This window comes from Phytophthora cinnamomi (assembly GCF_018691715.1).
Source record: "Phytophthora cinnamomi strain GKB4 chromosome Unknown Contig8, whole genome shotgun sequence".
In the NCBI taxonomy this organism is placed as follows: Eukaryota; Oomycota; class Peronosporomycetes; order Peronosporales; family Peronosporaceae; genus Phytophthora; species Phytophthora cinnamomi.
In genome coordinates, this window is record NW_027150941.1 from 835,203 (window position 1) to 860,357 (window position 25,155).

The following is a 25,155-nucleotide window of genomic DNA, read 5'->3' on the forward strand; positions in this document are numbered from 1 at the left end:
GCGACACAGTGCAGGCTCGGGCACGAAGCGAGGTTGACAACAAGCACTGCAATATGTACCGGCAAGACCGTGAAATGCGGTCGTCGGTGGCGCTTGTCTAAGCGCTCACTGGCCGGTCTGCCTTGTGCAAAGGGCAAGTGCAACATCGGCTGGACCGGCAGGAAATGATCCCGCCGTTTCGCGATTAAAATCGTGTACCGCGTCAAGTGAACAAACTTGCCAAGACAGGTTTATATTGATGAGCTTCTATCGATTGTGAGGAAGCTTCACGTGATGCAGCGAACGAGGCAAATCTACCAGCGCCATATATTCCGGCGCCGGTGCCGATCGCGGCACCGAGGTAAAGCGACCCTCCGGCGCCTCCCAGCCGTCGTTGCAGTTGGCGCCCTGCTCATCTTACTCAGTGTGCTTGTCTTTGCTAGCGAGCCCTGATTTTTAAAGACCGGGCTTCGGGCGGAGGAAGGCTGCTGCATCGGATCAATGCCGTCACTGTGTGTCTGCGCTGTTGGCACTTGACGAGGCATGCCCGCTCGGTAGCGTTCGACGTCGGCTCGAAGTCCTAGAAGCCAAGGCTGGAGCTCTCTGGTGAGAGCCGAGTGCATCGAGAGGGAGCGAAAGAAATTTACGATACAATGTCGACAGTTACTGTACCATACCGGCGGGAAGAACCTTCACTTCAACGCGTGACGCTGTTTCTCCGATTTCAAATCGGAGATTTGCCCAGCAGTTCTGTCGCAGCTCGCAATTTGCAACTCGCAGCTTGCAGCTCGCGTACATAGCGCCACCAACACAATCCAATACAAGCCTAGAACGAGCAAACTTGGTGCTGTATTGCCCAAACCAATCGCCACAAGTGTTCTACATGTACATACTTCTTTTCGGTGCTCTTCGGAAGGTCCTGCCGATGTTGCACTTGCCCTTTGCACAAGGCAGACCGGCCAGTGAGCACTTAGACAAGCGCCACCGACGACCGCATTTCACGGTCTTGCCGGTACACATTGCAGTGCTTGTTATCAACCTTGCTTCGTGCCCAAGTCTGCACTGTGTCGCCGCCACCGGCTGTTGAGTCCGGGCCCGCCAGGTTCAGCGAGCCCAGCGTTGTTGAAGCTCAAGCGAGACGGCGACCAAAAGCAAAGACAAGGGCAGCGAGGATTAACCGTATCAGGCGTTTCCGCGCCATGCCCAATGCTACGCCGAGCCTTGGGCCGGACTTGCCGCAACCCGCGCGAATACCTTTTTACTTCTTCTCCGGCCAAGGGTTCCGCTAAGCTCGACTCGACTCGACAGCAGCATCGCTCGGAGCGCCACACGAAGCAAGCACTGTAGCTTCGCCTGCTGCTGGGAAAACTGAAGCCAGTGCCAATCTTCAGCCGCGTGCCGATCTCGCGTCAGACTGCAACCTGCGCCGAGCACTGAAAAGTGAAAAGCCGTCGGAAACCTGCGTCCACATATACTTGTAATCACGCTGTCACGAATGCGCTCATGCAGGCAGCATCGGGTTCGGCGGGTTCTCGGCAGATTTTGGCTCCACATCCTACTCTCTGCACGCAGGCTTTTTGACAAGCACGACGAGCCCGGAGCGATTTGAGGCACGACTCGTCTCGTGCCGCACGAGACGCTGCTTGGTCGCTCGGTATATACACCGACGAGGTCCAAGGCACCGCGGGCCGCGACTAACGGGACGATTAACGGCCGCGTGCCGCACTGGGCGCGGCTCGCAGCGCGCGCAATGGCTGTGGCGGGTATCGCCGTACGCGGGCTTCGCGCTTGAAGTTCCCCGGCTAGCACTCGCTCTGCACGGCGCGCGTGGTAAAGACCGCCCTCGCTTGAAGCTCGGCGAGCCTTTCACGCACATGGCTTCAGCGCTCGGCCCGGCGGATCAAGTATGTCGCCACTGCCCAACTCGCCATTCAGCGCGCACTGCTCTCCTCACCATCACATGGCTTCACCCCAGCTCCACCAGCTCCAGCACCTGAACCCCGTGCCGCTCGCCCCCACGCGGTCCTCGCAGGCCGCGGCCCCGATCTCGTTCCTCGAGACCATCGACCGCGTCGAGATCAACCGCACCGTCGTGCGCCATGACGTCGTCTACTACGTCGTGGACGTCTTCCTGCTGCACCACACGTCGCGCATCCCGACGCTCAACACGCCCACGGCCAGCGCGTCGCGGCCCGACTACCAGGTGCTGCACCGCTTCTCGGACTTCGCCGAGCTGCGCTACCAGGCCTGGGCCTACGCGCAGCGCAAGCACGAGGACGGCCACATCTGCAAGTACTGCAGCAAGTACATGCACTTCATCCTCTACTCGCTGGCGCAGCCGCGGCTCTACGTCAAGCTCGCCGCCGGCGTTGAGCGCCGCAAGAAGGTGCTCAAGAGCTTCTGCGCCGCCTTCGTGGCCATGGCGCTCAGCAGCAAGACGGAGCCCCACTCGAGAGACGCCACGTGCGACGGCTGCCAGGCCATCCCGCACCTCGTCGAGCACTTCCTCCGCGGCTAAGAGCCCCCCCTATCGTCGTTGTCAGTGCGTCAACGTCAAGTCTATTAACTCTATAAGCGAGCGCCCCTGTCGGCCAACGCGCTCGAACACTACGTCGTAGCAAGTATATACACTAGGAATTAAGGTAACAGCGAACTATCAACTCACTCTGCACGCAGTCTTCCCCACGGGCTCCGATATCTCCCGTAGTCACCACCTTCTCTCGGGCCCCGCCTCACGTGTCGCCAATCAGCGCGGTTATGGTGCCAGAGCCGCGTTTCCTGCACCATGAAGAACATGAACAACAAGAAGAAGCTCCGATCAGGTGGAGGCTCTGCCGCCTCGCTCGCCGATGTGCTCGCGGTCGTCCTCGCGCCGCAGCGAGTTCTGTGGCTCGACGTTGAGTCGGCGTTGTCGCTCCTCAGCGTCTGCCGAGCAGCTCGTCAAGCTCTTCGAGCATGGCTCGACGCTGTGGTGCAGGACATCTCGCAGGGGAAGGAGGTGCTGCCCGTTCTGGTCCAATTGCCGCCGTCGTCGAGCTTACACGCACAGCTCCGCGCCGTTGCGGAGCTCATGGCCTTCACGTACACCACGGTGGTGCAACTGCCGGGGGCTGCTGGCCAGTACAGTCTGCCTGCGGACCTGCTCTCCAAGCACCAATGGAGCGACGAGCGGTGCCGGCGCGTCCTGCGCGGCCGCCAAGTTGAAGTTGTGGTCGCCGAGCGCGAGGGCAAAGGCTGGGGAGTGCTGGCGGCGCAGCGGATCGAGCGAGACGAGTACGTGGGCGAGTACACGGGCGAGCTGGTCTCGAGCCGCGAGATGCGGCGGCGTTACCGAGAGCGCTACGACCCGCACGCGACCAACTACGTGCTGTCGCTGCGGGAGCACGTGGCCCGCCAAGGCGGCGCCTCGCTGGACTTCGACGTCGTGCGCACCAACGTGGACGCGTCCTGCCGCGGCAGCTTGACGCGCTTCTTCAACCACAGCTGCGCGCCCAGCCTGGAGGTGGCGGCGGTGCGCGTGGACTCGTTCGTCCCTCGACTGGCCTTCTTCGCCCGGAGGCGGGTCGAAGAGGGCGACGAGCTGACTTTCGACTATGGCGAGGGCTCTACTGCATGCAGCAGCAGCAATAGCAGCAGTAGTGAGGCAGTAGATGGTAGAGTAGGCCACCCGTGTCGCTGCGGGGCGCTCGAGTGTCGAGGCCGCCTGCCCTCAAGCGACGATGTATCGTAATGACTGCAGCAGTGACTTGGATTTTGTATGGAGTTGCATTTTGCGCGAATGACTGGCAAGGCGACGATGGCGGACAAGACGTACGACCAGGTGTGCGAGGATGCGAGCGCCGCCGCCGAGCTGCGGCTGCTGGAGCACTTCAAGCAGCACGGCGGAGAGGTCTGGGGCATCGGCGCGGGCTGCCAGAGCTGCCGCCAGAAGCTGCCGGACGTCAGCGGCCTCAAGGTGCGACCCAGGACGCCCCTGCATCGCTGCCTCATTGCTGCGCTGACTTTGGCTGCTGCTGCTGTTGTGTATTGCGTTGCAGCGCTGCGCCAACTGCGACGCCGCCCTGTTCTGCGGCCGCGAGTGCCAGCTGAAGGCCTGGCCGGCGCACAAGGCCGAGTGCGGCGTCATCGCGACCTTCCAGCGGCTGCACAAGGCCCCCAGCTCCGAGTCCAAGTGCGTGGGCTACTGTAGAAGGAACAGCTGCTGCTACGGTATCCCCAGTGCTGACGGATTGATGGCTATGTGTGCTGCAGACTCGCTGCATTGCTGGAGGCGTTGGCGTGGTCCTCCAGCCCCAAGAAGGCGGACGAACCCAAGACGGCGGGCGTTGCGAGCTCGATCGGCATCAACGGCCCGGAGCTTCCGGGCTGGTTCTTCACGGTGGACGTCGAATCGGTACGCTGGCAATAGTGCTGCTCGTACTGACAGCAAGAAGGCTGACGGTTGGGCGCGGTTGTGCAGGCGTCGAAGGAACAGCAGAAGGCGCTGTACCAGGCTGCTCTCGAACTGTACGGACTGCTCAAGGACGAAGAGTGCTGGTACGGTGCTGCCACTTTGGTGTTCTTGCAATGCAATAGGACTGACACCTTTGCTGGTTTGCTTGCAGGACTCGTGACAAGGAGAGCTTCCCGCGCTCGAGCTACACACTCGTCGAGGTAGGTGTATTGCGAGACGTTGAAGGTGGAGGACGTAATGGCGCTAACCACTGTCTGGACACGTTTGAATTTTGCAGTCGCTCCCACACGCATCTCCTGCTGCAGCGCAATTGCAAAAGGAGTTCGTCAAGATGAACGGACACCTCATGCTGTTCTCCGCGTGGCTGCAGCACCCGGAGCCGCCTGCCACACAGGCCATGCCCCTCGAGGACCGCACCTTCTTCGGCGTGGTAGATTCACTGTTGCAGATCAGGTGTGACGAGGTTCTCCCTTTTGCTGCTGCTGACTTTGTTGAGTCCCTCTAACGCTTTGTTGTCTTGCAGTGCTCTTCGCGAAGGCGTGGATGCTTTCATGGACGCGAGGTTCTCGTAAAGAAAGAATAGTGTACAGATTGCTGCGGGTTGCATGACCGTCTTCTGTATTCAAGAATTATTTGCAGCTTGTCAGGGAAACTACAGGTGCTTTGCCACATGCACGCTACGTTACAGCAGTGCTAGGTGTGACGCGCTTCGTTCCTGAGCCGCTTTGCAAGGAAATGTAAAAGCAAAAGCAAGCGACGCATTGGACCCTCACGACGACACCTTCGCAACGCGATACAGTGTGTCCAGCATCTCCTCAATATCCTCATCCAGCTCGTAGCACTCAAGTGCGGCCACGACCTTCTCGTCATCGCTCAAAATCAAATCTTTCAGACGCGCCTTCTCCTCTGCCGAGATCAACTTATCGGCCGCGATGCGGCTGGCTGCCTTCAGCGCCAGTGCGTAGCGCGCACGCTGCGAAAGCGAGCGCTTCTTCGACTGCACGTCCTGCTCCAGCTCCCCCTCTAGCAGAACGAGAACGGCCATCATCAGTCGTGTCCCCCGCGTTAGTGCGATCCCTGCTTGATCGCAGTTGCCTCCTCACCGTCAATGATCCCCTTCTCCTCCAGCTCCGTCACCGACGGTCTGTGGCGCAGTTGGCGCGCGATCTGGTCCGCCTTCAACTGCCGCTCCAACTGGTGCTTGGCGCCCTGCAGCACCGGCGCCACCGCCGCATCCTGGCCTGCTCGTCAACAATAACCAACCAACAGCGACAACGTCAGAAGGAGTGGAAACCTCCGAACTGCACTGTGCTGCGCCCACCTTCCAGGATGTTGTGCGAGACGAGCTCGTCCTTCTCGGGCCGCGACTCGAGCAGGTGCGACACCTGGTTCTGCACCAGGTTGCGCTCGAGCTTCTTGGCCGTGGCCGTGAGGCTGGGCGCGAGCTCGGCGCTCGTCTCCAGCACGCCCGTGGTGCGCAGCTCCTCGATGGACGGGCGCTTGGTCAGGTGCTGGTGCACCTTGTCCGAGTTGAGCTGGCGCTGCAGCTTCTCCTGCGTGGCCTGCAGGCTGGGCGCCACGCCGTCGCCGCCGTGCACGATGGCCAGGTCGCGCAGCTCCTGCACGTCCGGGCGGCCCTCGAGGCGGTGCGCCAGCTCGTCCGCGCTCATCTTGCGCTGCAGCTGCTTCTGCACGCCCTGCAGCGTGGGCGCCACATTGGGGGAGGCCGTGGGCAGCACGTTGCGCTGCTCCAGCTCCTCGGCGTCGGGTCGCGCCTCCAGCAGCTGGTCGACCTTCTCGCTGGCGCGGCGGCGCTGCTCCTTGCCCATGGCCTGCTCGTCCGTGGCGGGCGGCTCCTGGTCGGGGCCACCGTCCAGCGTCTTGACGGGCGTGGACGTGGGCGTGGACGTGGGCGTCTTGCTCTTGGCGGCCTTGGACTTCTTGGCCATCGTCACTCGACTCAACTCAGTGCCGCTTGATGCTCCGGGTGCGAATCTTCGAATGACTTGAACTTTGTATGGCGAACAAGGGAGACCGTGGTGTGGTACACACGAAATCAGGCCAACTTCAACACGTGAGCGTGTCTCTGTTCGATTGATTGACGACCGCTACAGTACCTACTTGTTATTGCTCTACGCTAGGCCTACACGAACTTGTAGGCGCACTCGATGAGCTGCTGCGCAGTGATGTTGCTCTCGCCCGTGCGGTTCAGCTCCTCCTTGGCCATCTCCGTCACCAGCAGCAGCTTCTTCACCGAGATGGGGCGGTCCGACAGCAGCGACAGCACCTGGTCCTTCTGGTCGTCCGCCACGGGCAGCCCCGTGTGCGTCAGCACCGCGTCCAGCTCGTCCTTCTGCGTGAGCTGCGGCACCTCCAGGCACAGGTCGAACACGTCGCTCAGCTCCACCGCCTGCATGGCCGCGATGTTGGACGTGACGCCGATCACCACGAGCTTGCGGCCGGCCACGGGCACCGGGTTGCGCACCAGCACCATCAGCGCCTGCAGCACCAGGTTCGAAAAGCGAGGGCCCAGTCCTAGAAATGGCAGAAAACAGAGACCACACACATTAGAGCACATGGCAAGCATACCCAACGATAAAATGGCTGCTGCTGCGTACCAACGTAGTCCATGAGTCGCTCGATGTCGTCCAGGATGATGATGCTGAGTGGGGACCGGTACGCCTCCTCGAACACGTTGTAGACGTATGAACACTTGCCGCTCTCCGCGCGCGAGATGAGCTCCGACGCCTTGACCATGCGCACGAGCGGGAATTCGCTTGCAACAGCGCAGTACGTGGCCAGCGCGGTTTTGCCGGCGCCGCGTTCGCCGTGGAGCAACACTGACATCAACGGCGTCTTGTCGTTCGAGCGAACCTGTTCGATCACACGGGTCAGCGCCTCGCGGACGTCCGTGAACGAGCTGCCGTACGGAATTAACCCGTTCTTGTAGTACAGCGCCAGCTGATCGCTGGGGGCACCGAACTTGGGCTTCACCTCCTCCAGTGCCAGAGCAAAGTCCTCCATCGAGATCTCCGGGTTGAAATTGGCGATGGCGTGCATGGTCCTACCATCTGTACCACGAGAGAGGGCGTGTGCAGTAGCAGCACGCACCAAACCTTCAATTTCGGCACCCGAGAAGTTCTTGGTGCGCTGAACGAGATTTTTGTAGTCAGGGTCGTCGCTCACGAACTTCGATGGGTCAAGGCAGTTGTCCAAGTCTGCAATGACCTTCGGGTGCAGCGCTCCTTTATCGCGAGCGCGGTCCGTGTGGATCTTGAGGATCTGAGCGCGACCCTTTTCGTCAGGCAGGTTGATCTCGATCTGCACCTCGAGACGACCGGGACGCATCAGCGCTTCGTCGAGCATATCCTGGTGAAATCATAAGCTCTGTCAGTTGGCGGATTCCTAGGTACACCCAAATCGAACAAGCTTATCTCACCTTTCGGTTCGTCATACCAATGACGAGAACGTTGTTAAGGCTGTCGACACCATCAATCTGGGTAAGAAGCTGGTTCACCACGCTGTCACCCACGCCCGTGCCATCGCGACTGCTGCCACGCTGCTTGCAAATGGCATCGATTTCATCGAAGATGATAATGTGCACGTCGCTCTCGTCGCCGAGCTCCTCCTGGTCCTTGCGCGCATCAGAGAACAGTTCGCGGATCTTGCGCTCCGACTCACCGACGAACTTGTCGAGAATCTCGGGACCGTTGACGACCTTGGGCTCCTTCGCCGTCAGCGCCTGCGAGATCTTTCGTGCGATCAGCGTCTTACCGCAACCGGGCGGTCCGAACAGCAGCATACCGCGCACGTGCTGGATGCCGAGCTTCTGGATCACATCCGTCGGGAACAGCCGCGAGGCGAAGGCGCGGCGGAAGATGTCGTTGAACTCCTTGTCCAGACCGCCGATGCCGAGCTTGGTGAAGTCGAAGTCGGGCTTGAACACGGTGCGCGTCATGCCGCTGGACTGGTTGGTGAGGCGGATGGGGGCGTCCTTCCCCTTGGTGAAGTTAATGATGGCACCGTGGAGATAGGCCCCGACCCGCGGGGCGTACGAGTCGGGGCTGCTGCCTTCCCCGTCCACCGTGTCGATGCTCATGCACTGCAGCCGCAGCGGCAGGCCGTCGCAGCGCACGGCCATGAGCTGCCCCACGGCGAAGACCTGGTGCGTGTACTCGGCCTCGAAGACGTCCTTGAGCAGGCTGCAGTCCACCACGCGCAGGTCGTTGCCCTGCGCACGCGTGAGCACCTGCTGGATCTCGAACGTGACGGTGCTGAGCACGCCCTTGGCGGCGCTCGACGGCGCGTAGACCGACACCTCGCAGGCCTGGTTGAGCGGCAGCCCCACGCACATGCGCTGCATGGTGCCCACGGCCACGGAGCCCGGCTGGATGTCCTTGTGCGGCTTGGCGGCCATGACGAACTTGCGGTTGATCCAGACGTTGAGCCCGTGCGCGCGCAGATCCTCCTTGGTGACGACGCCCGGGGGCGTCTGCTTCACGAGCGCCATGAAGTCGTCCAGGTGCACGTACACGCAGTTGGTGAAGGCGTACGAGTTGCCGGGCAGCCCCACCACGGCCGCCTCGAACGCCATCGTGGGGGCGGAGCAGGAGCTGGTGCTGCGGGGAGGGCGAAGGAAGACGTGGCGACTTGGCGTCTGCTGCCTGTTCGCCAAAATGACGCGAAACCCCTGCAGACACAAGTGGTACATAAAGATGCTGACCAATCGCAGAATTTCGACGCTGTCTTTATTCCGATTCAGCCAATAGGAGACGTCAGACAGCAAAAGCGGCACTGCATCCTTGATGCTAGCTTCAACTGTGGACGTCGGCGGACATTCTACACAGTGTGACTACAGCACCGCACCCTAGGTCTAGGCCTCGACCTTGAGCCCCTTGCTGAGCAGGAACGCGTCCTGGTTGGGCGCGCGCCCCAGAAAGTCCTTGAGCATCACGCTGGCGTCCACGGAACCGCCGCGAGCCAGGATGAGCTCGCGGTACGCTAGCCCCGTCTTGGGGTTCATGAGCCCCTCCTTCTTGAAACGAGACACGAACATGTCCATGGAGAACACCTCGCTCCACATGTAGCCGTAGTACTGCGCGTCGTAGCCGCCAGCCAGGTGGCCGAACGAGCCCGCGAAGTTCGTCTCGGGCGTCATGTCGATGAGCATGATCTCCGTCTGCAGCTGCTTGAGGAGCTGCGCCGTGTTCGACTTGGGCTTCGAGTGGATGGTCTGGTCGAAAATGGCGAAGAGCAGCTGGCGCTTGTTCAGCAGACCAGTGTTCGCGTTCTTCGTCGAGATCAGGCGAGCGATCAGGTCGTCCGAGAGTTTCTACACGTAGCAACCAAATCCAACAAGTTACGTGAGCTGACAGGAGCGACAACAAGCAAGAGCATTCGAGCGCACCTCGCCAGTCTCGTAGTGCGCGGATAGACGCTGCAGCGGCTCCTTCTCCCAGCACCAGTTCTCCAGCATCTGACTCGGGGCCTCCACGAAGTCGCGCTCCACGCGCGTACCAGCGAAGCGAGGGATGTCCACATCCGAGCACAGGCAGTGCATCACGTGGCCGAATTCGTGGAAGTAGGTCACAACCTCCTGGTGTCCCAGCAGCGATGGCTTCGACTTCGTGGGCGCGTTGAAGTTGGCAACCATGGCCGCGGCAGGGTACTATACACACACCAGGTTATCGAGTCGATCAGTTGTCACGACCAATCCGCTGTAAACAAACTACGAACGCACCTCACGAACACCCTGAGAGTTAGCACAACCTTGCTGCAGTGTGAAGCACGCAGCGTGGCCGTATTTGCCCGTGCGCGGGAACAAATCCAGGTAGAAGTGGCCGACAAGGTTTCCAACCTTACCCGGACGAGCATCGTAGACGGCGAACATGCGGACATCCTGGTGCCACACATGGGGCTGCGAGATCTCTACGAACTTCAGGCTCAGGAGTTCCTGGTACATGGACAACAGCTCCGCCGTCACGTGCGTAAGCGGGAAGTATTCGCGGAGCTTTTCGGAATCAATGGAGCAGTGCTTCTTGACGAACTGATCCATGTAGAAGCGGAAGTCCCACATGTTGATCTTGCCATCGAACTTCCACCCATTGCGCTCGCAGTCAGCCTCCTTCAGCTTCAGCAAGTCGTCCAAATCCTTCTTGGCAAGCGGCACGAGCTTGTTGTCGAGGTCGTTGAGGAACTTCTTAACATTCGCCGGGGATTCTGCCATCCTGTTATGATTCGACAACGAGTGATGACGTTGAGGATTTCGTGGCGACTTCCATTGGAAGAAGTACGAACTATCGCCTTACCTCTGCTCGAGGACATAGGCAGCGTGGTTTTCATAGCCCAGCGCCAAAGCCACCTTGTGGCGGATCTCCAGCATTTCTTCGAGGATAGCAACGTTCGTGGAGATGCAACGGCGGTTGAAGGCGTATTCGACAGACTTGCGAGTCGACTCGACAGTGCAAGTGTTCAAAATCGGGAACACCGTCGGGTACGAGAGGGCAATCTGCAGTGCAAACGCGCCCAATCCCCGTCAGATTTGCAAGCCACTCAAAAAGGGGTAGCAGCAAAACACACGACCTCACCTTGTACTTGCCGTCGTCGCCCTTCTCCAGCGCAGCGATGAAGTCGTCGCTGAGCCCCTTCAGCTCGTCGTGCGCAAACTTGACCTCGATCGTCTCCTCCGAGAGGTTCTGCTGGAACTGGATGCCGAGCTTGGAGAGCTTCTGTTTCCAGGCCTGCACCTCCTTCTGCTTCTCCTCCGGGAGCTGCAGTCCGTTGCGCTCGAAGTCCTGCACCAGGCGGTGCACGTAGCGCTGCGTGACCTTGTCCAGTTTCTGCCGAATAGCAACAAAAGTCTTGTCAGTTCCACCTCGAAGCCCCTCCCCAGCGGTTCTCTCGCCCTACCTGGTAGGCCGCGCTCTTGTAGAGCGCGTGGACGGCCTTGTACACGTCCGCACGCATGCTGCGCTGCACGGAGAAGTCCTCGATGGCCTCGTCCGCCTTGGTGCAGGCGTCGCGCGTCTCCTTGTCGGCCGCCACCTGCCCGAGGAACGTCACGTTGGTCACGCGGCTGAGCATCTCGTGGTCCAGGTCGATGAGCTTCTGCGCCGTGTTCTCGAACGTGACGGCGGCCGGCGCAAGCGCCGCGATCTCGTCGTCCACGCGCTTCATCTGCGCCAGGATGCGCTGCGTCTCGGCCTCGATCTCCGCCACGCTGAGGTCGAAGCGCAGGTGCGTCAGCTGCTTGCGCAGCAGGCGCGTGCGCTGCTGCTGCTTGCTGCGCGCCCATAGCGCCAGGCCCGCGAGCGCCGCGGCGCAGGCGGCCACGGCCAGCGCGTTCTTCTGCTTGTCGGACGCCATCGTCGCGGCGGATCTTCAAATGGACCGCCGGTGCGCGTTTGCTCATCAAAAGGAGACGCTTAACGCGGGACATATGATACCCAGTATACAAAACGCAAGATAAACGTTGAAGTTGCGGGACAAAACTTCCTGGACAACTTTTCATTTTGACACGTTTTCACTGCTGCGGCAGCTGATTGGGCACAATGTCCAGAGTATGCGCCTTGCTGGCGGAGATGTACTGGCTATGCGCTGCCTGCCTACATCCGCGCCTCGTCCGAGAGCTTGGCGGCGGCGTCCTCGTCGATGAACCAGTAGACGACGCCGTCCGTGGGCTTGACGTTGGCTGCGGGCAGCGGCGGCGAGCGCGTCTCCACGCCGATCATGTGCGGCATGAGCTCGGCCTTGCCGGAACCAGTAGCGACGAACGCGACCTGCAGGGAATAGAGACGTGGTTAGCAGCAGCGATGCACGCAGGATTCAATGATGGCGACGTACGTTGGCGGCATTGTTCACGACCGGGTACGTGAGCGTGATGCGCTGCGGAGGCGGCTTGGGCGAGTCCTCGATGGACGCCACGAACAGCGTCTTTTCCTCTAGCAGAGGGTGACCCGGGAACAGCGAGCACGTGTGGCCGTCGGGGCCCATGCCCAGCAGGATCAGGTCGAAGCGAGGCAGCTGCACACAGCAATATACACACAGCAGCACCGTTAGTGGCGATCCTGCAGTTAGAACAGCTAAGACCATGGACACTCACGTCGCTGCCCCAGATTTCGGCCAGCTTCTTGGTGTAGTCCACGGCCATGGCCTCCGGGGTCAGAGAGGCGTCAATGGTGTAGATCTGGCTTGCCGGCACGGGGATCTGCATACAACAGTTCATTATTAGGAAGAGGGTAGCAATAGCACACGAACCAACCGGGGCCACGTACGAAGTCGAAGAGCGCCGCCTTGCAGGCCTTGTAGTTGCTGTCGTCGTGGTCGAGTGCCACGCAGCGCTCGTCCGCAAAGTAGACGAACCACTTGGAGAAGTCCACGTCGCCCTTGATGGCCTCCAGGCCCTTGTTCAGGATCTACAGCAGAGCAGCACAGCACTCAGACGCAGCGTGCAGATCCCAGACCCAGTCGAGACGCACCTTGGGCAGCGAGCCGCCTGACAGCGCGACCGTGAAGCGGCCGTGCGCGGCGATGGCCTGCTTGCTCAGGTCGAAGATGAGGTGGCCGACGGCGGCGCCGACCTCGTCGGGGGTGCTGGACACGCGGAGGACCATGGCTGGGGCTCGAGGTCGAGAGAGACAATGGGCGAGGACCAGCCCAAGCACCAGGCGATGCAGACGCATCAAACTCGGCGCGTCATCATTGGCTGAAATTGCGTGTCGCAGTTGAAGGCAGCAAGATACCGACCGACCGACCGACCGACCGACCGACCGATGATGCCTGCCGCCCTGCTGCTGCTTGTGCTCGGCCTCGCGCTCGAGCGCGCGCGGGCCGTGGACTACCCCGGCGGGTGGCTGCCAGACTCGCAGCAGTGCGTGGACATCTGCGCCCAAGCGCCGCCCGGCCCGATCTGCCCGACGCGGGACCCGGCGTGTCTCGCCAAGAAGCAGCAGCCTGGCGACTACGACTTCCTGCTGCTGGAGCAGCTCTTCGTGCCGCAGTTCTGCCGCGACCTGCTGGCTGGTGTGGACCTCACGATCTCGCACCGCAACGTCAACAAGTACCCGCGCGGCATCGTGTGCGAGCCCTCCAAGGCAGCCAGCAAGCTCTCCATTCACGGTCTCTGGCCCAACTACAACGCCGGCTTCTCCGCCTGTTGCAACGTGAGCGACGCCATCCGCAACCAGCCCTTCGACGCACTGGGCTTTGCGGCTGAGTCGCCGGAGCTGCTGAGAGAGATGGATGACGTCTGGATTGACCCTACGCAGCCCTCCAGCTTCCACACGCTGTGCGAGCTCTACAACCACGAGTTCCAGAAGCATGGACTGTGTTACGCCGCTGACGGCGGGGGCAACTTTGATTCCAGTGCGCGGGAATACTTTCGAGCGACGATGCGTGCGGCCGCAGTCAATAACGAGGCCACCGCAGCGATAAACCGCTGGGCCTCGGCCAGCCCCCCGAAGACGACTCTAGCCGCCATTACGGCACTGTACACGACTCGGGTGCAGGTGCTGTGCTCTGCGGTTGCACCACTCGACGGACGAAATGGGGGCGGAGCTGGCAACAGCCTGGCCGCCATTCATGTGTGCTTCAGCAAGCCGTCCAATTCATCGGGGGACATGACTCCTATTGACTGCAAGGAAGCTGTGTCCACCGCCGTGTTCGTCCCATGCAGTCCCGGGGTCCCCATTACACTCGCCAAGTACATTCCGCCGTTGCCACGTTCGCCGGTTGCTGTCTACGAGATGTAAGATAGGAATGCAGCTTTGCTAATCAATGGAATCATGAGCTGCTCTACAAGATCAGCATAAAGACACGTGTAACTCCCATACTTCCTGTATAATATACAAAGGTGTAGTATAATATACTACACCTTTGTACAATTGGGGCGAATAATCGTGATGCCCTTATTTACACCCTGATTTATTCCCTGAGATACTTCTTACCACTGGTACATATAAGTTCTTCGAATGGGTTAGGTTTACGTTTTGGAATCTTGCTCACTGGGTGGAGAGCGTGCTAAAGACGGCCGCGCTATCCAGTAACCTGGTGGCCACCAGGACTATAGCTTCCAGCCGCAGCGCTATGTGAACGGACTGTGTGAGCTGCACGCCGTGCTCGGGGAGATCGTTGAGCACTGGTGTGGTGCCAGTGCGTACCTTATGCCGGCCTTCGCTGGTGCTGCATTAGGATGCTGTGAAGGTGTTTATGCTGCAGAGTAAAGGACGCAAGGACTGGATCATGGACCTTGCTGAATCAACCAATTTTTACTTTTCGCAATAGATAAGCCAAACAGGATGTCCAAACTTGCAGCTTCACACACCTTCTCGTGATAGCAACACCTTGCACTCATTTGAGACTAATCCACATGCCGACCCCAGCTTCTTCATCATGTGGGAATGGAGTACTTGGACGTGCTGCACCTTCAGCATGTTTGTCCAGTCAGATTTGAAGTTCCTGGATGCCGTGAAAGGCAACGTCGCTCTTCTTCAGCCCGCCCAGCTTCTTGCCGGTCTCCGTGGCACAGTACAGGATTGAGTCCGTGCCCATCATCGAGCACACGCAGCGAACCACAAAGCCCTTCAGAAGGCCGTCCAAGTGTCCGGCCGTCTACTCCAGAGTACCAGCACCAGCATCGACATCTGCGGGTGTAACTTTGACACCAGGCGGGCCGTGTTTCCCGTATCCGTCAGCACCACCAGCATCTTGGATGACGCCACGATCTCTGTCGTCTGCATCGGGCCGTTCATGACCAGCACGGCGTTGTGCAGCGACTGGTGTACACGTCGTCGTAGTGAATGGCGGATCGGCGTAAAGGCACATCGCGGCCATGACTTCGAAGGCCTGGCGCGGGTAGTCGCCATTGGCACTCTCACTCGAAAGTATCACAGCGGCCGTGCTGTTCGTTTGTAACGGGGTTACACGTACAAGTGGCTGCAAGCCACTTGTGAATTTAACAGATAGGTTATCTGTTAAACGTTTTGGATACTTCCTCACATTGGTGTAAGACACACCGATGGATACATTGAAGTGGACTACCACAGTGAGTGGTCCACACACACCCAAAAGATCCTATTGGTAGAAAGCAGCATCTTTCTACCAATCAGAGACATGCATATTAGCGGGGCTCTGACAGCCAGCCGCTGCCAACCCTTTCATAGATGATAAACAGTTTTTAGCAGATTTTAGAGGAAGATCAATTTACAAACAATACAGTTCTCATTTTACCTAATCTAAGTCACTTGGAATCCTTTTGTTACTTAACTTATATTTGTGTATTCAAATATAATTAACCTAAGTAATTACTAAGTACTTACGCTTCCTCATACACGTTGCGCAACGTGTAAGCTAAAGTAGTGAGTCAAGTTAGACCCACTACACCTGGTAGCACTTTGTAGTCCGTCCAACGACCGACTGCTTGACGTTCGTACGCGGCGTACGAACGCGGAGCCGAGAACCACATGAGCACGGAGGTGCCCATGGAGAGCTCCAACACGCCTGCAACGCATGTTGCACGCGCTGACTGCCCCACCTGTCTGACCCAGAGTGGGAGGCCCTCCAACGACTGTCAACAGTCATTGGAGAAGCGGCGATAGCTACAATGCTGCGTACGCTATCGCCGACGGAGCAACATGGTGTTGCTCTGGGCTTCATCATGAAGGAGCAGCGTGATGCTGCTTCCTCAGTGACGGCGTCGTCAGGGACGACACCGCGTGCTCAACCATTAAAGTTGAGCGTAAGCAATTATGTGGGAAGAGAGGGCGAGCCTCTCCTCCGATGGCTTGTCGAACTCGACACAGCCATAGCGGCTCGACGCATCGTCGACCCGCTGTCGAAGGTCGCGTTCGCCATGTCCTGCCTTGGCGGACGCGCAAGGAGTTGGGCGTATGGACGCCGACTCTCCGATCCTACGTGCTTCAGCACGTACGAAGTGTTCAAAGAGGAGCTCAAACAAGCGTTTGAGCCCCCGCAAACGAGTTCCGGTCGAGGGCGGAGTTCCTCGACCTTCAGCAGGGTAAGCATGACGTCCATGCTTACGCGCAGCGCGCACGATATTTGGTATCAAATATCGTGACTAACCCGATTGACGAGGCGACCAAGGTCGTCACGTTCATGAAGGGGCTTAGAGATGGGCCTGTGAAGACCTATCTCTTCCGAGAGTACCCGAGTACTCTCGAAGCTGCAATCACTCTTGCCATGCAAGAAGAGTTTAGCCTGCGGCAGGCTAAACTCCATGTAAACGTACCGAGGCCGCAACCGCGCCCGGTAGCGAGGACGGGAGGTCCGGAGCCAATGGACCTCTCGAGCGCAACAACTGCTGGTTACCAGCAGCAGGGAGGTAACGTGCGATGCTTCCGTTGCGGAAGGATCGGTCACTTTGCACGGGAGTGCACAGCTCCCATGCCCCCTGGAGGTGGCCGTCGTGGCGATGCTAGGCATCGCCGCGGACCAACAAAAAACGCGAACATCCAGTAGGCGCGGGGCGCCCTACTGGTAATGCAGTCGCGCGTGCCGACATCGGGCACGCGACACTGAGACTGCAGCCCCCAGTGAGACCAGCTCTCACTGCAAGAAACAAGATGACAGGCCAAACCTAGTCATCTTGACGGTTTACTCGAAGAGAGCGAGTGACTCTCTTCGAGCATTGGTAGACTCAGGCGCGTCGAACAACTTTGTTCGACTACGAAGCCTGTCAAGACTTGACTTCGAGGAGGTAGATACACCTCGAAGTCTTCTGGAGGTACGACTGGCAACAGGTGCCATCGTGAAGACCGAGAAGCGCGTCGTGAACGTGCGCTTCTCGTACAAACAACGAGTGTTTGTCGAACACTTTATCGTCCTGGACCTGGACGATAAATTCGACGTAGTAATGGGCATGCCGTGGCTTGCACGGCATGATCCGGTAATAGACTGGAAGAAGCGCACGCTCGTGCGCTTCGGACGCGATAGCGGAACAGAGAGCGATGGCCCTGTTACCGCAGCGCACGCACCAGCAGGTGCGCGTGGCTCACCAGTCGAGACAGCGCTTTATGCCGCTGTCCCGGAGTGCCCAAGAAGTGCGCGAGGGCGCGCACAAGTAAGACCCACGTCGGCAATGCTGCCGACGTCGGAAGAAAAAGATGTGTTGGTTCCGGGAACCAACACCCACGTTCAAGCGTGTAAGGGACAGTCCCTGACCCGAAGCGGTCAGGTCGACAACGACGCGTCGGCTCCGGGAGCCGACGCACCCTCGGTCATGAGGGGCTCCGCCAATGATTGGCGTCGAGGTGACGAAGGCGTGTCAACTCCGGGAGTTGACGCTGCAAACAGTGCGGACGGTTGCAAACGTACCGCACTGACGCAATTTGCATGCTGTCGTGCAGCCGGGCTGCACGACGAAGCGCTCATGCGATCAAGCCGGGCTTGATATCGCGCGCCCGCAGACAGAGTCTGCCGGCGAAGGACATTACCGTGCAGCCGGGCTGCACGAAGGAAAATGCGGTCAAGCCGGGCTTGATACCGCGCGCCCGCGGACAGGGTCCGCCGGCGAACGACTGTCCACGGCCGGGCCTGGACAAGAAGAACAACTGTGCGGAGCCGGGCTCCGCACAACAAGAAGACGGCGCAAGCGGAAAACGCTGCGCAAGTCTCGGTCCGGGACCGAGACGCAACAAGAGCAGTCTGCTGGGCAGACTGCGGCGGTGACGCCGAATGTCAAGACGCTAAGCGTCTTGACGCGCACCGATACTGGATTCCAGTATCGTGACATGGAACTCGCTAGTCCTCCGACGACGGCGTCGGAGTTGACTTCGCTTCCAGCCATGAGCTGGAAGCGCTTCACGCGCGACTTGCACGATGGACGCATCGAGCAAGTCTGCGTTCTTCGGACAGCGAAAGAACGACGAGCGAGAGCGAAGAGCTGAGGCAGCTCTTCATGGGAAGTACCACTGAGAGTGAAGACACTCTCAGTGCGAAGACGAAGCGAGAGCGCTTCGAGGAACAAGGTTGGGACTCGCTGAAGTCGAGTCCCTATTACGAATTGTTGAGGGAGTACAAAGACGTACTCCCGGAAGACATTCCTGCGGAGCTTCCGCAGGATAAGGGCATTCAGCACGAGATTGATCTCGTGCCGGGCACGAAGTACTGTGTCACGCGGCAGTGGCCACTGCCGCGAGAGCAAGTGAAAGCGATCGACGACTTCTTTGAAAGTCGTCGTAAAGCAGGACAAGTGCGGGAATCAAAGTCCCCGCACAGTGCTCCGACGTTCTGTGTCAAGAAGCCACAGGGCCGATGGCGCATCGTTCATGCGTATAACAAGCTGAACGATGCGACGGTACCGGCGCAGACGCCGATACCACGAAAAGATGTTATCATCGATTCGATGGCCGGGAGCACCGTTTACAGTGCTCTCGACTTGCGAGATGGATTTTATCAAATCCTAATGCGTGAGAGCGATATCCCTCTCATGGCAGTGAGCACGCCAAGCGGCATGCTCTGGGAATGGCTAGTAATGCCACAGGGGCTTAAAAATGCCCCTGCGACTTTCAACAGGTGCGTGACGCACTTGTTGCGCTCGGTGCGCGACTTCGCACCGAGCTACTTCGATGATGTATTCATCCACAGCCGGGATGTGGACGGGAAGACCGACGTAGAGATGCACAGGGTGCATCTCCGACAGCTACTTGAGCTTATGCGAAAGCATAAGCTCTACGCGAACCTGAAGAAGTGTATCTTCGGGGCGAGCGAGATACCCGTCCTCGGGTGTCTCGTAGGGAAGAATGGTGTCCGCCCTGACCCAGAAAAGGTCAGAGTGATTAACGAATGGCCAACGCCTTCAAGTGTCAAGGAACTGAGGCAGTTCCTTGGCCAGCCACGTACTTGTGCAAGTACGTGGAGGACTATGCGGGCAAGATCCGCCCGCTGTCACAGCTTCTTAAGAAAGAAGCTGTGTGGAATTGGACACCCGATTGCCAAAAGGCATTCGATACAGTCAAGCGGGGCTTGACTGAGGCGCCGATCTTGGCAGTGGCTGACCAAGATCGCCCATTTCACGTAGTGTGTGACGCATCCGATTTCGCGATCGGATGCGCGTTATGCAGCACGATCACGAGGGCCGTGATCGTGTCGTCTACCAATCGCGTCAGCTGAAGCCAGCTGAGCGCAACTATCCGGTGCATGACAAGGAACTCCTTGCCATGAAGTATGCACTCGCAAAGTTCCGAGTGTATTTGCTTGGAAGTAGACCATTTGTGGTCTACACCGACCATGCTTCACTGCGCACCGCAGTGAAGTCGCCACACATTTCACAAAGAATGGCGAGATGGCTCTCATTCTTTGCGGAGTATAACTTCCGGGTCGAATACAAACCCGGAAGATTGAACGTGGTGGCCGACGCGTTATCACGTCGGCCAGACTATGCAGAAGCTGTTGACGTCAATGCCATTGACGCCATGCGATCGAGCAAACCCACATCATCTCTGTTGGATGATGTGAAGGCCGCGTACGCGCACGACGCGGACGCGAAGCTCTTGCTGGCCTATGGCACAGCGCCTTCTGACAAGTCCCGTCAGAAGCTGCCCAAGCACCTTCGAGCGCGTGCACACCGCTTTCGTGTGCACGACGGACTGCTACTCTACAACGCAGTCGACGACAACGCGGATCGCGTTGTCGTGCCAAATGACCATGACCTGCGACTCAGGATCATGTACGAGTATCATGATGCCCCGACTGCGGGACATCTCGGACGTGAGAAGACTTACGTCCTTCTCACGCGCGACTTCTACTGGCACCACCAGTATAGTGGGTGCGCAAGTACATCCGTGCTTGCGAGGTATGCTAACGCGTGAAGCCTGCGCCATTCGCGCAGGCTCCACTGTAATCACTACCGACTCCGTCGGAGTGTTGGAAGTCCATATCTTTGGACTTCATCTTTGGTCTTCCCCGGACAGCGGAGGGAACACCGGTGTTGTGGTCTTTGTAGACCGTTTCAGCAAGATGGTACATCTTGCTGCGGTGCCAGCAGAGGTGACCGCGAAGCAGACAGCCCGTCTGCTCGTCGACATGGTGTTCAAACACCATGGCATGCCGTCCGACATCGTGTCGGACAGAGACCCGCGCTTCACAGCGCATCTGTGGCAAGAAGTGTTTACACTTCTTGGGAGCCAGCTTTCCATGTCGACTGCGGATCATCCGCAGACGGACGGTCAAACCGAGCGCGTGAATCGCGTGCTCGTCGATATGTTAAAGAGCTACGCTCACTCGTTCCAATACTGGAGCGAGTGTTTATCGATGGCAGAGTTTGCCATCAATAACTCAGTGCATGCCTCGACCGGGCATACACCGTTCTACGTGAATGCCATGCGGCATCCACGCCTCCCGAGTTTACTCGGAGTGATGGCTCCCACTTTAAGTGGGGGAGGATCTACGACTGCAATACAGCAGCCGCAGAAACCGCTGACACTTGCACAGTGTCAGCTGCAACAATGGACAAACCACATGAGTCTGCGCAGGGCGCAGACTCCCCAACAACATGGCTAACGACCACGGGTCTGCGCAGGGCGCAGACACCGCAAAGAACCACGCAGAGGCCGGGCCTCTAGCGGAGAGCGAGCTGAATGACTTCAGCTCGGATGCAATCAGTTTCATCACCAAAAGACAAGCCGTGATTCGGTTTGTCCAAGACACAATAGCAGCTTCTGTTGATCAACAGAAGCTGAACGCAGACAATGCGGGCAGAGGCAACACAAATGAATTTAAAGTTGGTTCATTAGTTTTGTTAGCTACACAAAACCTGCCTAGACATGCAGTTTCGGATTTCGGAGCAAGCAAGCTTGCTCCGCGCTTCATCGGGCCGTTCACTGTGTTGGCACGGCACGGCAACGCATACACGCTAGACATACCGTCTAGCATGCGCCTCCATCCGACCTTTTACGTCGGACGGCTGAAGCCATACCGGCAGCACGAGCCATCTAGCTCGGCTGACCCGAAGCCTCGGCAGGAGCCGAGGCAGCAGCGGAGGACTTGGCCTCGGCGACGAGCAACCTCTCCTCCAGCGCGCGGACGCGCTGGAGCAACCCCTTCATCTGGGTCCCCAGCTCGACCTGGATATTCGAGGCGGTCTGCGAGACCGCCGCGACTTGGGCCTTCTGGTTCGCCAGCTCCTGTTTTAGGGCGGCGAACTCAGCGCCCTGCAGACGCTCCACGACGGTCACCCGGTCGTGGAGAGGCGCATACTGATCAGCCCGGGGCTGATCATACCCGGGGCGTGTTCCCACCCCCGCCACCGCCGATCCGTGACGCCCGCGGCTCAACCCGCTGGATTGTTGAGCGGATTGTTGACCACAGTATCCCGAAAACGAACCCTCAAGGGGCTCGTTTTCGTATTCGTTGGAGAGGATTTCCTCCCCATCGAGATACATAGAGCCGCGGAACGTCTTGCTGGAGGACGTTCCGGAAATGGTGAGGGCGTACGAAGAGCAGTACGCGCTGGCACAGCGGAGTAGAGCGAGCGCTGCGATCATCGCCAGCGCCCGAACCCTCACGTGCTAAGAACTTAGCACGGAGCTCTTGAGACTCTCGGGCACACGGAACGACGTGTACCCGTTCAGGTCGCGGTCGCTCAAGCGGACCGCGCCTGGAAAGCACTTCGTGCACTGAAAGCCCTCGGGCACAGCGCACGGCACATTTGCCTCCTCAGCAGCAACATGAAGTTGCTCCAGTTTTCCACGCTTCGAGTACGTCTCGAAGCGATCACGCGCTTGCTTAATCCGATCACGGTAAGCACTCGGCCTCTTGTTGAAGTTCTCAACAAAGGCGTTCCAGCTTTGACAAAGTGCCTGCCATTCGGGCACTTTGCTGCGAGAAGAGGTCTTCTTGCTTTGAAACCATCGGAGCTCATGAAAGAGTCCGATGTAGTATCGCGCCTTTGATGCGTTTCCGCATCAAAGTGCAGCTCGGCAGCCACAGCGTCATCTTTGATGGCGCTGCATACGTACAGCGGCACCTCATTCGGAGGTACCGAGTTCCCATACCGGTCCGCGATCTCGGACGCGGACGGCATCTATGGATCGCGCGCTGCAGGCGCAGCGCGCGGAGAGCCTTGAGCTTTAACATCACGCGCTGCAGCAGCAGCGCGCGGAGTACTGAGAGCCCCAGCTGAAGCGAGTGGGGTATCACTCTCAGTACGCGAACGCTTCGAACTCGAAGCGTCCGATTCGTCCCCCTTCACGCGGGCGAATGTTCTTGGCATGAGGGTCGAGCGATTCGCTCGACACTGATTCTTTGCGCTTAGAGGGCGAGTCCTCCTCGCCCTCCATGTCTTCATCGTCGTCGTCGAAGTCGACGACGTCACCGTACTTCGCCTTCTGGCGTTCGAGTAGTCGTCGATGGAGAGATGACTCCCCATCGACTTTGCGGACTTCTTCTGAGGCGCGCTCATCGTTGAATGAGCGCGGATTTCTTCTCCAAACGCGGAGAATTGACGAATGGTCAATTCCAAAGATTGACGTGCGGGGACCCCGCGCGTCTAACCTTAAGGGGGGATGGTGTAACGGTTACACGTACAAGTGGCTGCAAGCCACTTGTGAATTTAACAGATAGGTTATCTGTTAAACGTTTTGGATACTTCCTCACATTGGTGTAAGACACACCGATGGATACATTGAAGTGGACCACCACAGTGAGTGGTCCACACACACCCAAAAGATCCTATTGGTAGAAAGCAGCATCTTTCTACCAATCAGAGACATGCATATTAGCGGGGCTCTGACAGCCAGCCGCTGCCAACCCTTTCATAGATGATAAACAGTTTTTAGCAGATTTTAGAGGAAGATCAATTTACAAACAATACAGTTCTCATTTTACCTAATCTAAGTCACTTGGAATCCTTTTGTTACTTAACTTATATTTGTGTATTCAAATATAATTAACCTAAGTAATTACTAAGTACTTACGCTTCCTCATACACGTTGCGCAACGTGTAAGCTAAAGTAGTGAGTCAAGTTAGACCCACTACATCGTTGGCCACATCCGTGGACTCGGCCGGTACGCGCCGAGTGCGGCCCCTTGATCATCGACTCCTGTATCTGCGAGGCCGTCGCCACAGGTTTGCCGACCAGGTTGGCTCTGGAAATCATAAGCGTCTGAGCACAAATACCGTAAACCCATAGACGGTCACAACGGGCATTCATGACACCTTCCGTCGTCGAAGTTCTCCATGTGCGACTCGATCTTCGACATGATCTTGATGCCGCTCGCGTACCACTTTAATCGGGGATGACGGAGGTCCGGACACGGAAAGTGTGACATCTAATCTATAGGAAGTGCATCCCAAACATGAAAAAGGAATTCATCAACAGGTCTCCCAAACTCATTGGCCATTATAACGCAGTTTCCGGCATTTATATCATGTCCGCTGCTCGATTACCCCGTCGACATAAATATTCAGTCCCAAAGGAGCACTCACTCACGGCTCACCATCCGCGTCCACGTCAGCGACGCATTGACCGCTGGCACCCTCGGCCTTCGCACGCTTAAAAGCTCTCGCATGGGCGGCTTGCTGGATTCGCAGTTTGTATACCTCCTTGCCTATTGTCAACATACTCTTTTAGCATCTCAAACCACTCATCTAAACGGCACATACACAACAGCACTAACGGCGCAAATGCTTTTCAGCTTTGACTGCTCGCGCGTGAGCAGCGAGCTTCATCATCGCATTGCGAGTCCAACCTGACTTCGCTCTGTTCTCTTGACCAGTGTGGGGCTCGATAAGCCCTTGATTATCTGGTTCTGTCCTTGGTTTGCGTTGGGTGATCCAGCTCGGACCACTGCGCCCTGCGACACAAGCACAATGAGGCGAGGACAATGCATACACCACGCCGATACATGCTCATAGCATATTACTCTTGGCGCTGCGCTGCTTGCTTCCTGCAGCCGACGCTGTCTTCATCTTCGCCATGGCTGGAATTGGTTGAAGTCCACTGGTGGAAGGGGGCGTGCGCCTGAAATTGTGTGTGTACACAATTTCAGGCGATCGCCCCATCAAGCATCGCGCAGAAGCGCAGCGAACGAGGTGCTCCCATACTAGTATTAGTATACTACGTTCAAACTGGAAACAGAGATTGATAGTATCCCCAGCGGACACGTAGTGGAACGGATTAGGCGTCTTTGGGAAACGACTATAGCACACGCCCCAAAGACAATGACTAGTTATGTCATACCTGGTTGGAAAGGAGAGATCATAAGCTGTCTATTCAGCTTATCGTAGCACAATGAGTTCAGAAAGTAAAGTTGAAATGCTAGACGGAAGTTGGGCGTGATCTAAGAGACGACGCATAACCGCGTCATGCGCAAGCGGACAAAGAGTGAAACATATACTAAAATCAAGTTTAAACGAGTGCCACACGCATTGCCATACAACTTGCTGTTACACAACTACAGCAAATTCAGGGCAAGTAGTACCCTTCCTGGCGCAAGTCGACGGTTGTGACGTGTCGAGTGGTTGACTCGAATACAGAGCTACGCCCTGACGGCTTAACATCGCTGCGACTCGCAGTAGTTGCGGAGAACGGCGTCGTTGAAGTTACACTTGTTTTCTGTGATTTGGATCCACTGCGTGGTGCCACCGTATCATTCGGAGGCTTCCTCGCTCGTGTTGGCTTGGCAGTATTTCGTTGGGGGGGGTTGGTTGTCCTGATCTTATCACCTCTTCTGTGCTATCTTCGCCCAGGTTCTTCTCGTGTATTCTT

General features: G+C 58.1%; 11 protein-coding genes across 13 annotated transcripts; 5 read left to right on the forward strand and 6 right to left on the reverse strand.

The window, feature by feature from the left end:
- Nucleotides 1-1,939: 1,939 nt before the first annotated feature.
- Nucleotides 1,940-2,497, forward strand: IUM83_11722 (uncharacterized protein; the record flags this gene model as incomplete). The annotated part of the gene is made up of 1 exon (XM_067936297.1): nt 1,940-2,497. The coding sequence occupies one exon, from the start codon at nt 1,940-1,942 to the stop codon at nt 2,495-2,497; it is 558 nt and encodes a 185-aa protein (XP_067798594.1).
- A 267-nt stretch (nt 2,498-2,764) lies between these two features.
- IUM83_11723 (histone-lysine N-methyltransferase SETMAR) lies at nt 2,765-3,709 on the forward strand (the record flags this gene model as incomplete). Its single annotated transcript, XM_067936298.1, has 1 exon — nt 2,765-3,709. One exon carries the CDS (start codon nt 2,765-2,767, stop codon nt 3,707-3,709), a length of 945 nt encoding a protein of 314 aa, XP_067798593.1.
- A 48-nt stretch (nt 3,710-3,757) lies between these two features.
- Nucleotides 3,758-5,004, forward strand: IUM83_11724 (SET and MYND domain-containing protein; the record flags this gene model as incomplete). Its single annotated transcript, XM_067936299.1, has 7 exons — nt 3,758-3,934; nt 4,017-4,150; nt 4,231-4,372; nt 4,439-4,515; nt 4,584-4,632; nt 4,710-4,885; nt 4,956-5,004. 7 exons carry the CDS (start codon nt 3,758-3,760, stop codon nt 5,002-5,004), a joined length of 804 nt encoding a protein of 267 aa, XP_067798654.1.
- Nucleotides 5,005-5,201: 197 nt separating this feature from the next.
- On the reverse strand, nt 5,202-6,381 carry IUM83_11725 (RPEL repeat protein; the record flags this gene model as incomplete). The annotated part of the gene is made up of 3 exons (XM_067936300.1): nt 5,202-5,455; nt 5,536-5,673; nt 5,754-6,381. 3 exons carry the CDS (start codon nt 6,379-6,381, stop codon nt 5,202-5,204), a joined length of 1,020 nt encoding a protein of 339 aa, XP_067798595.1.
- A 194-nt stretch (nt 6,382-6,575) lies between these two features.
- Nucleotides 6,576-9,026, reverse strand: IUM83_11726 (Vesicle-fusing ATPase; the record flags this gene model as incomplete). Of its 2 annotated transcripts, none has more annotated exons than XM_067936301.1 (3): nt 6,576-6,967; nt 7,051-7,714; nt 7,872-9,026. In XM_067936301.1, the coding sequence occupies 3 exons, from the start codon at nt 9,024-9,026 to the stop codon at nt 6,576-6,578; spliced, it is 2,211 nt and encodes a 736-aa protein (XP_067798630.1). The 2 variants fall into 2 exon arrangements, with proteins under 2 accessions (XP_067798630.1, XP_067798629.1); XM_067936302.1 differs by having other exon boundaries at nt 7,051-7,801.
- Nucleotides 9,027-9,305: 279 nt separating this feature from the next.
- On the reverse strand, nt 9,306-11,797 carry IUM83_11727 (putative secreted RxLR effector protein; the record flags this gene model as incomplete). Its single annotated transcript, XM_067936303.1, has 6 exons — nt 9,306-9,764; nt 9,840-10,100; nt 10,173-10,659; nt 10,741-10,940; nt 11,020-11,271; nt 11,342-11,797. 6 exons carry the CDS (start codon nt 11,795-11,797, stop codon nt 9,306-9,308), a joined length of 2,115 nt encoding a protein of 704 aa, XP_067798655.1.
- A 239-nt stretch (nt 11,798-12,036) lies between these two features.
- Nucleotides 12,037-13,044, reverse strand: IUM83_11728 (6-phosphogluconolactonase; the record flags this gene model as incomplete). The annotated part of the gene is made up of 5 exons (XM_067936304.1): nt 12,037-12,210; nt 12,275-12,454; nt 12,534-12,638; nt 12,706-12,846; nt 12,910-13,044. The coding sequence occupies 5 exons, from the start codon at nt 13,042-13,044 to the stop codon at nt 12,037-12,039; spliced, it is 735 nt and encodes a 244-aa protein (XP_067798591.1).
- Nucleotides 13,045-13,203: 159 nt separating this feature from the next.
- On the forward strand, nt 13,204-14,181 carry IUM83_11729 (putative ribonuclease; the record flags this gene model as incomplete). 2 transcript variants are annotated; one of them, XM_067936305.1, is made up of 2 exons in its annotated part: nt 13,204-13,953; nt 14,025-14,063. In XM_067936305.1, 2 exons carry the CDS (start codon nt 13,204-13,206, stop codon nt 14,061-14,063), a joined length of 789 nt encoding a protein of 262 aa, XP_067798589.1. The 2 variants fall into 2 exon arrangements, with proteins under 2 accessions (XP_067798589.1, XP_067798590.1); XM_067936306.1 differs by having other exon boundaries at nt 13,204-14,181.
- A 691-nt stretch (nt 14,182-14,872) lies between these two features.
- Nucleotides 14,873-15,180, reverse strand: IUM83_11730 (Pyruvate kinase; the record flags this gene model as incomplete). Its single annotated transcript, XM_067936307.1, has 2 exons — nt 14,873-15,040; nt 15,127-15,180. 2 exons carry the CDS (start codon nt 15,178-15,180, stop codon nt 14,873-14,875), a joined length of 222 nt encoding a protein of 73 aa, XP_067798648.1.
- Nucleotides 15,181-19,860: 4,680 nt separating this feature from the next.
- IUM83_11731 (reverse transcriptase) lies at nt 19,861-20,256 on the forward strand (the record flags this gene model as incomplete). Its single annotated transcript, XM_067936308.1, has 1 exon — nt 19,861-20,256. One exon carries the CDS (start codon nt 19,861-19,863, stop codon nt 20,254-20,256), a length of 396 nt encoding a protein of 131 aa, XP_067798701.1.
- A 1,122-nt stretch (nt 20,257-21,378) lies between these two features.
- On the reverse strand, nt 21,379-21,930 carry IUM83_11732 (uncharacterized protein; the record flags this gene model as incomplete). Its single annotated transcript, XM_067936309.1, has 1 exon — nt 21,379-21,930. One exon carries the CDS (start codon nt 21,928-21,930, stop codon nt 21,379-21,381), a length of 552 nt encoding a protein of 183 aa, XP_067798647.1.
- Nucleotides 21,931-25,155: the final 3,225 nt, after the last annotated feature.